Source organism: Punica granatum, chromosome 3, assembly GCF_007655135.1.
Source record: "Punica granatum isolate Tunisia-2019 chromosome 3, ASM765513v2, whole genome shotgun sequence".
NCBI classification, from domain to species: domain Eukaryota; kingdom Viridiplantae; phylum Streptophyta; class Magnoliopsida; order Myrtales; family Lythraceae; genus Punica; species Punica granatum.
The window spans coordinates 2741389-2751081 of record NC_045129.1 but is presented as its reverse complement, the minus strand read 5'-3'; the positions used below and the strand labels follow the sequence as shown (position 1 = coordinate 2751081).

The 9693-nt window shown below is 39.6% G+C and overlaps 1 protein-coding gene across 3 annotated transcripts; it reads right to left on the bottom strand.

Annotated features, from left to right (window-relative positions):
• Positions 1 to 281: 281 nt before the first annotated feature.
• On the bottom strand, positions 282 to 8598 carry LOC116201314 (probable RNA-dependent RNA polymerase 5). Of its 3 annotated transcripts, none has more exons than XM_031532502.1 (19): positions 7880 to 8598; positions 7311 to 7464; positions 7092 to 7221; positions 6785 to 6859; positions 6412 to 6586; positions 6010 to 6181; positions 5582 to 5669; positions 5343 to 5486; positions 5099 to 5167; positions 4942 to 5013; positions 4540 to 4646; positions 3927 to 4075; positions 3262 to 3484; positions 2631 to 2856; positions 2333 to 2478; positions 1974 to 2139; positions 1402 to 1540; positions 1171 to 1331; positions 282 to 741 (listed from the first exon to the last, which is right to left on the bottom strand). In XM_031532502.1, the coding sequence occupies exons 1-19, from the start codon at positions 8361 to 8363 to the stop codon at positions 505 to 507; spliced, it is 3117 nt and encodes a 1038-aa protein (XP_031388362.1). In that variant the 5' UTR covers positions 8364 to 8598; the 3' UTR covers positions 282 to 504. The 3 variants fall into 3 exon arrangements, with proteins under 3 accessions (XP_031388362.1, XP_031388364.1, XP_031388363.1); XM_031532504.1 differs by lacking the exon at positions 7880 to 8598 and adding an exon at positions 7717 to 7837; XM_031532503.1 differs by lacking the exon at positions 6785 to 6859.
• Positions 8599 to 9693: the final 1095 nt, after the last annotated feature.

The window sequence follows — 9693 nt, the reverse complement described above, 5'->3', positions numbered from 1 at the left end:
TCAGTTTAAGCACGTGTCTTAAACGGCCGACAGGCGCCACGTTTGTTCTCTCTCCAGGTTTAATTGCGAAACCCCCCTATACTTTGTGATGTCTTACAATTTGCCTCCCGCTTTTCTTGTTCCTTCAATTGAACTGCCCAAACTACGCAAAGTTTTTCATTTTCTTCCTCCCCTTACTTTTCTTTTGATAATGACAACTCTCTATCCTTAAAAATTGTACTGGGGAAAAGAGATGTATCATCAAGCTTCAAGGAAATCAGAACATGCGAAACGATGAAAGGTAGGTTCAAAGAGATGTATCATCGAGCTTCTCACATCACATTTATATTGCAAGATGATAATCCAGTGTTTCGATGATATTTATGCTGATTGAAACCATTAATAACAGCATTATATTAGAAGATAGACCCATACTGACGTTACTCTGACATTCACATACTCTAACATTACTCGTATATATACATGCTTCTTCATAACTACATTCGACATTACCACGAAGAAATTCTAAGACAAGATCTCCTTGAGAATGGAGGGCAGACAGGTGATGGACTTCTCGCCTTGCTTCATCGCATGGAACTTGCAGAGAGCAGAACCAGCGACCCTCCATGCAAAAGCGCATAGGCCTACCGATCCCACATTCTTCGCATAGTCATAAGTGATGTTGTAAATCGCAAGCGCCTCCTCAAATATATCCTCCTCCCTCCTCGAGCTCTCCTCGAATTCCGCAGCCTCTAAAAAGATCTAGCACACAAGAAGAAAACAGATATTTTAAGCACAAGTAATGAAGCAGTCACCCAAAATTTGTGCTGATGTGTAATTCGTGTTCGAGTTCATGTTTCTCGTGACGATGCCTGATGGAAATGGATCTAACCACATCATTCTTCAATTGAGTTACTCTGTCCAAGCTATGTTTGTATCATTTATTCTATGATGTTGATTTGCTTTCTTGGGCAGTATCAGATAATGCAAGCTCGATCATCAAATCAGTTCTAGGTCATGACCAAGCCAGCTAAAATTATGTGTATGGCCTCTTTTTTTCTTTTAGTTTCTTTTTACAATTCTATGTGTATCCTTTTCTTTTAAATTCAGAACCAAGCCCGCTCATGATCGGGTCTACTTCTCAAATTACCCCAAGTAAAATCCAGGATAGGGAAAAAAAATTGAAAGTACCTGCTTGTACTTTTGTATGACTTCATCTGCGGACTCGTCCTCGCCCTCATCACGGTTCAAGGCTGCTGCCATGTCTTTCCGGTAATTATCGTATAGATCAGTCCACTTCTTAAGGCAGGCCTCAGAAACTCCAACATCAAAAATGGGGAGCTTCCACACTTCTGAAAGTTCATAGAACTGTCAGTAGGATCAATTGAGTGTCAATAGTGTAATACAAGTAGCTCAGCGCACCTCGCACAGTATGGTCTTCTTCTAGAAATGAATTGACAGTATCGTATATAATTCCCAGGATCGAAGACGAAGTATAGGAGTCATTCTTCCCCATGTAATGGGGAAACACATCTGCCTTCAGCTCCGGTGGGACCTCGACCTGCATTGCAGGAAGATGAAAGAACTGTCACTATTACCTCTTAGGAGAACAGCAAGGGGTCACCAGTAAGCTGTGCTGCACTCAAGACTTCTAGGAGCCAGTGCTTTTCATGGGCCGTTTTGCACATTTAACCTATTGAACTGGCGGCATCAGCCAGCTTGCTCTTTCACTCAGGGCCAGCCTAGAGATCAGTGTTCTGAGGTGAATACTTAAGATATTTTTTAAATTATAAATCCTTGTACGTTCTTAACCGGCAGTTAAACCAATTAGAGGCAATTCAACCAGCATTTGAGTACTGAAATTTCTGATGTCAGTATGTAAAATTGTAAGGAGAACTTTGCAATAACTGTATATTGAGTTCAAAAAGGATACTGCCACTGAAAAGTCAGAACTGAGCTTGAGACTACTGATGGTGAACTGAAGAACAAAATACCTTTTTCCCTCCTTTCTTGGGTTGATCGAGAGCATCATAATATAAATCGATCAATTGCAGCATATTTCGTTCCATTAGATCTCTCTCTTGGGGCTGATCAGCACTGATCGTGAGGAACCGATCCATCAACGCCTGCCAACTGTCAGCTGCCTCACTGATTGCATAACTGGTAAATGTGGTTCAAAAGATTATTTGCAAGACGATTCCTCCAATTTGTTGTTGAGATTTTCAATCATTTCTATAAATAAAATTCTGAAGGTGCTTGTAAACTGGTAAAGGAGAGAGACATACAGATGGATCCAATAACTGGACCAAGCTGCGTGCTGAAACAGTATCCAAATGCAAAAGAACACAAGTACCTTGGCCGGAACCTCGCAGTTAACCAAAGGTTGATTAACTCCTCCTCCAGTTGATCAGCAGTCAAGTCACTGGGCTTCGTGGAATTCACAACTTGTTGAATAGAGGCAGATGTCCACGGCTTGCTCAGCTTATAATATTTCAGAAGCTGGGACAGAAAATTTGAGTTCTCAAACTCCAAAGTCCCCAAGCTTAATTCATAAAGATAATAAGATTAACTGAAACTACTAATTATAATTCAAAAATAAATTAGGGCAAAAAGAAATCATTTTTAAATAAAAGGAGAGCAAATAGGCTGACCTGAGGGTTCCTCGAGACCCAATACATGTCTCCATCAAAGTCACCGCCAGCAATTTCATCAGCCAAAGAGCGGGGACCAACACTTGGGAAAAGGATACCATACTTGGAATTTCCAACATAGGCCTCCAGCTCCTCCCGGTATGTGGCTTTCAAAACATGGATATCTCCAAAGTGCAGCCCAGGATTTCGGTACACCAATACTTCTCCCGATATTTGTCCAGAGTCTCTGGACATATATTCCGATCAATGGGAAGGGATGAGTAAGACTGGAGGCTTTATAGATACACATCTCATCTTTACACTTGTCAAATTGTCAAATATAATATTAAATGTGAAAAGCTTCAATTTTTTTTGTTCTGAAAGATTGCATCCATCTGTTCCCATTTTTCTATTCAAAATCCACAGCAAAATGTTTTAGAATGATTTGCACAAGGTATTTCATTATAAAGATTAGAATGCGGCTTTTCCTCATTCTTTTCAAATGTCTAAACAATAAAGGGGAAGTGGAAAACTATGAAATGCAGAAATAAAATGATTCCAATTAAAATATGAAATGCAGTAAAAGCAATTTGAAGATCCTTTGCCTGAACTCAACATAAAGACTGTATATAACAGGTATGGAGTATCGTACAGAATGATGCAAACTTCATCGGGTTTGAGGCTTCCGGTAGGGTCAGCTGTCCCCATTAAGTAGTACGAATCAGGAATGGGAATTCTTCCTGACCGTAAGCTCTTCTTCTCCAACTTCATCAGTATTGACAGATGGAAATGAAGATACGGCTCTTCCAGAGGAATCCCACCCAAAATCATCCTTGCTGAATTGAAGTTGTCCATCTCACAGTGATTTAAGGAAACTGCAAGCAAGATGATGTCAAGACATCCATTCAATTATGAGAAGAACAAGTAGCATGGATTTCAGAACAGAGCCAAGAACAGGCCGTCCGGCATTTCCATTGGATTATTTTGTGAGATGCACACAATTTACAGGCCTGTTCTTCCAGAAATGAATTGATCTGCCTATATATACGAATTTATATCTTCAATATAGAATTTTCTTTGTCGTATATAAATTAAAATTGACTGGACCCCTTGAACGACCGAGACCAAGCAAAAACATGAGGGCCTTTCGCCCAGTTTGTCCAGTGCACTTCGGCAAACTTTGATAAGTCAGAGCATTTGCAATGGAGCAAATACATAGAAACAAATGTCGGGGAATGGTCATCTGGTTCTGGGAAAACTTCCCCCGATTCAAGCATGAGGGAATATATTACCCATATTAGTTAAAGGAAAGCAAACCTTTTAGCGCAGAACGCTTGCTTGAGAAGACACCACGTGCATCTCCCAAAGCATTCTTCAGCAAATTCAAAAAATAATCATTGGGGACACCTCCATAGCTTAAAAGTGCAATCAGAGTCTTTGAGAGAGATGCTCCTTTTGGTTTATTGCTGCATAATAAAGCCTAGAATTTGAAATGCTACCGCAAACAAGTAGAAGCATAATAACCGTAATTATCTGCTTCAGATACACAATAATATAATTGCAGAAAACCTTACTCCACTTTCATAAAACTTAGTAGAGTAAGTTCAAAAAGTAGCATAAAATTAGTTACAAAATAAAAGAGGGACGGCAGCATGAAGAAAAAGGAACCAGAGAGACTGAAGCCCCAATGGAATGACAAATTCAGTTTCTCAATCAAGTAGTTTAAACCTAGTTAAAAAGTATGTTTTTGTCAAAGGTACCGAAATCTCCAATGACATATCTCTTCCATCTATCCTTCCGTACTCCCTTTGTATCTCTTTCTATAGCTAATTTTTAACTGACAATTAAGCACCCTATTCTATTGCCTATTTTCGAAGCCACCTTATTTTCAAATTTCCACTTCTTTGAGATGCAAATATATAGCAAATACCTCATTCCAACAATTTCCAATGAATTCACTGTCTGCTTAGTTGAGAGTTGGGGATCTTTCTCCACCTTGATCATAGAATCCCGAACTTGAATTGTCTTCTCATTAAGCTAAATTCATATAACAAGACTTAAAATATGCAATTTCATAGGAAATATGAGATGAGAATAGTATAAAAGGTTTGAAACAAGAACTACAAACAAAAATTCACAAATATGTGCCCTGAAGGTAAATTATAGTAGAAATAAGGTTCTTTAAGTGGGAAAATATAGTTCAGTTGCTCATGAGTAAAATCTAATTCTCAAAACAACTTGATAGATAAAGTTGAATGCAGCAAAGAAACAGAGCTGTCAATCTTCATATACAGGGAGAAGATGATGAGTCTTCAGATTTAAAAAGCTTTACCAGATTATTAACGAGAAGAGTTCCCTTCACTGCACGGCCCTCATGGAAGAGACGGCACTGAATGAGCAAAGGCTGATTGAAAACAAATTCAGATCATGAGAACAAGTGAAATCTAACAAAGGTTGGACACTAAAAAGTAAGAGGAACACTCTCACACCGCTTCATCAAAATGTGATTCCAATCTCTGCATTTGCTCAGATGTCTTCTCTCCAGAACCAGCCAGTGTCTAGAAAGATAAGAGTCCTTTAAAATCATGTGATAAGCCCTAAAGACGGCTCAATCTATAGAATTTGCTGTAAACAACGAAATCATATGAACTGCAATATAGAAACTATAATTTCGGAAAGGATATCAGAAAGGAAAATAGACAACTCTGGCAAAAGTAATTTTAAGCCACAAACCTCAGTCACTTGATTACTTATGCATTTTCCTTTGATTATACTTCCGGGGCACTTCGAAGCTATATCTGCAGATACATAGCCAGTCCCATCTGTGTGAATAAGAGGCTTTCCTTTTCTATCGTAAATTGTATTACCTTTCTCGTCCTGCAATAAGTCAGAAAGTCAAGCTCAAAGTGAAAAGAAAACACTAAATATGACAGAACATACCAAAATTTTCATCAGATATAAATGGATAGCACCTTGCATTCCACATCCGGGATGACTTCCACTTTTACACCAGCTAAATCAACTTCCAAGCTAACAGTTTTGGACAAGATTAGTGAGAACCTGCATACGCACAGAAAGAGAATCAATAGTCTCATATACATTTCAAGGAGATCCTACAACGATATAGTTTGAGTAACAGGCATTTTACAGCTGGAAAACTAATAGAAGCTTTTGAGATATTCAATTTCTTTCATCAAGACATAAAATAAAAGCGCGGACAAGTTTTTGCAATTTACAAGGCATATTGGATTATTAGGTATCTTCATGAAGTGTGGTTTAATGCATTTCTTTCCTATTTACTCCCTTTCTCAAGAATGGAAAATGGGAATTCTGATTTACATAAACAGAAAAAACTGAAAATTAATTCAACAGAAACAAAACGCCACTTAATATCACCTACCTAATCATATAGTTCGATACGCTGGACACAGTATGTGCGTGCATGAACATGCATCTTGCTTCGTGAACACTTTTGTTGGCAAAAATTGGGTTTCCCTCCAAATGTACAAAATAACACTTCACAGAGGATGCAGTTCGGTCTTTCTTCCTTTCCCCTTTGCCATCTTTAAAAACTGACCAATAATACAATCGGGTAAGCAAAATCATCCCAATGTTTTTATAAGTAACAACTCAAATTCAAACATGGTCAGTATTCCTTAGCTCAATCGACCAAATAATTCAGCTAAGACAAGATCTGACAGACAAACTCCTTTATGTATGCAAAGATCAAATATAACCATCCAACCCTTCAGGACAAACAAGAATTACAAAAATCTCCACCAACGTCACAGGTGAGACATACCAAAGAATCGGTATCTACGGGAACCAACAAGAATTCCATCTTTGGCAATCTCTCTGTAGACTGCAAGGGAATCAGGGTGACCAACTGATGAAAAACCTTCTAACTTCACGAGGAGAACATTTTCATCCCCTAGTGTCTTATGCAACAGTGTTCTCGTCTTATTTATAAAGGGCCCCTGATATGGAAGAACATGGAAATTTGCATGTTCAGAAATTTGAGTGTGAGAATAACAGCAAAAGAGTTCCAACTTAGACCACATAATATCTGAATATCAAAGGTTTATAAAATATATCTAAGCAGGAAAATGGCAACGCTACAGAAAAAGTATAGATTAGGATGCAACACAGATTAGATGGGAGAAAAGCATACAGACCTTGAATCGATAAGATCGATATGGTGAAACATGACAATGATAATAGTGCGTTTTTCTAGAATCCCATTCGAGATACTGTAAAATTTCATGATGTACAAACAGAAAGTCAGGGGAAATATTGAACTTGAACCAACTTTTGTGAAAAAATATATACATCATCTCTTCTCTCAGATGGGACACAAATGTAATATCTCGCATCTGCAGATATTTCTTCATGAAGTTGAAAGCTGCTTTCGATCTGGATGCAATCCTCAAAATTTATGGTAACCACTCTAAGCACCAAAACTATATAGAATATTGAATCTACCTTACATCTATCTTCTCCTTTGACCAGTCGACTTCCAAGTCTATCCCAAATTTTTGACTCGAAATCTGCCATTTGGAGATCCTTTAGCTGCCTAATCTCATCAGTTGATATGACCTCCTCAAGCTTCGCTCTACTCAGACCACATTTCAGTAACAACCATAAATGCACCTTACTGTAGGCCACAACAACAGTTCTAATTGAAGTGAAACTGAAACTTACTCTCCGATGTAGCTCAGCAGGAGAAAGGCTTTCAGAAATTCCAGTTCATTCAAGGCTTCAGAAGGGTTGGTTCTTTCACCACTCCCATTTTCCGAACCCAGGAGTGAATTTTCACCCAAGTGCATTCTTATCGGTGAGCTGACACTTGCATCATCTAAGCACAGAAAATTTGATTATCGTCAAGAAAAAGTTAAGTGGAAAATAACATATAAAGAGTACAAGAAATAGGGAAGAAGAAAATGAGGAATTTGCTCATCAGGCCAACACCCAGATAAGATAGATAACCAATTATCGTACCAGCAGATGACAGAAAGCTAGCGCGCTAATGCAAGAAATAGCTCAATTTCTTGAAAAAACTACGCGTCTGGAGTATCAGACAGACCACGAAGCACATTAAAAACAGCACCTTTACGAACACTATGTACTGCAAACCCGAAGCTTCTCCCGAAATGGCGGAGTGTTACCGAAATTGCCCAAGAGACATGCTTGAGCGAGCAGTGGCGAGAACCCATCCCATATTTCTCGAGAAAAAGCAAAGGAAATGCATCAGTAATCTTGAGAGCACTGACCATTGAAGTTGAGAACTTGTTTGACGGCAGGGCTACCACCGCAGTTCCGCTCGGAGGAGCTCTTATGGGGGGAAGGGGAGGGAGGTCCGCCTGTGCTGCGAATGATGAAACCGTCGAGGGAGGACTGAACATTGAAGCGGAGAGCTTGCTTGGTGGCAGGGCAACCCCCGCCGCTCCGCTCGGAGGAGCTCTTATGTGGGGAAGGGGAGGAGGACCCGCCGGTGCTGCGGGCCCGTTTGCCCATATAGACGATGAAACCGTCGAGGGAGCGCTTGATCCTCGTGCCGGATATTTTCTCGAGCACCTGCAGGGCGGCAACCTCGCCCATGTCGGCTAGCTCACGCCGAGCTGGGGCCTCCGGCTGCGGTTGGGACTGCTCGGTGCAGATTCTCCGTAGAGCATCCTCCACCGAATTAGGCAGAGGAACTCGCTGAGGCTGAGGCTGCGTACTGCCAACGTTGCCATTGTTGTTGGGATCATTCATTGTGGGCACTTGGGTCCTCGTCAAGTGAAGGAGCAGAGTAGAAGAAAAAGGAAAGTGTAGAGAGAGATTGTGGGAGAAGAAGCGGTAAAGGGTGAGAATTTGAAGTTGGGGTGGGTTTGATTTTCATAAAGGGCGGGACAGAAGTCACTGTTGGGCCAATCACATCATCGCCATCGCCATCGCGGTCATCAGGAAGCTCGCTTTCACCCTCGTTGTCTTCCTCTGCTGAGCTCTGTTTACTGTTGCCGATGAAGAGAGAGATTTTCTGCATGCGGAAAGCACTTGGACAATTTTGTCGCGGCGTGATTTTTCCGTAATTTACGAAATGGTCCTTCTTGTTTTAGTGAAATTCCCGGTATAAGGTCTACTGCACAATCATTTCAACGTCATCGCCCTATACGAGCGTAAAGTTGCCATCTATATCAAGTATACATTATGTGTAATTTTTAATAATTTACATTATGTAAGTAAATTACTTATGAAAATTTACTTTAATACCTCACCGATTACTTACAAATGGAGTAAATTGCATAAAGAGCTTTACTTCAACTTTTCGAGGATTTGCACGGATTTTTAAAAAATTCTATTTAAATTTTTAGTAGATTATGCGATGTATCAAATCATATCATGTTTCTTAATTTTCACCATAGAATTGCCCGATACAACTATCTCATGTTTTCAAAAATTACTGGTGCTCCCTAAACTTTCGAAACTTTAGCATGCAACTCCTTTCACTACTATAAGAAAAAACTACTTTCTTAATTTATACGCGTACATCTTATTAAAAGAAAAAGAAGATAAAGTTAAATTCAAAAGTAACATTGGAACAAAAGAAAAGGGAGGGAAAGAGAGAGAGAGAGAGAGAGTGCGTTTATCTCTTTCGAGAGAAAAAAATGACCCTTTGGGGAATTCATAATCAAACATAGTACAATGATTGAGCGAATCTTGTCGAAGAAAATTTCTCTTTTTCTGTAAAGCGATGAATATTTCTTCAAGAAGAAGCATCCATCAAAAGAACTTCTCCAAGAAGTTGTTTATTGGGGCGGGAAAATAGAAAAGCCTATAATTTGTTCACTTCTATGATTTGGGGGGAATTTTTCCAAATTCATATCGACTATAGTATAACATAGTTGATCCTAAAGCCGCGAAGATATCGGGCTAATTCCATAGTGTATATAGCCTGTAATGTGTCCATACAATCTCTTCATGTTGGGGTGTGTCCGGAATAAAAGCGGTAATACTCTTTGTTGCAACTTATGCTTGATTACAGCCTTACAGAAAGGGGTAGTTTTCGGGCCTATTTGAACGCCCAAACCCAAAAGGGAGGCGT

Excerpts from the sequence above, each read along its gene's own strand:
- LOC116201314 (XM_031532502.1), bottom strand. The coding sequence starts at position 8,363 with ATGAATGATCCCAACAACAATGGCAACGTTGGCAGTACGCAGCCTCAG. Across the intron at positions 2,479-2,630 it reads GGGTCTCGAGGAACCCTCAG|CTTCTGAAATATTATAAGCT; the intron begins GTCAGCCTATTT and ends TTTCTGTCCCAG. Across the intron at positions 742-1,170 it reads TCATACAAAAGTACAAGCAG|ATCTTTTTAGAGGCTGCGGA; the intron begins GTACTTTCAATT and ends CTTGTGTGCTAG.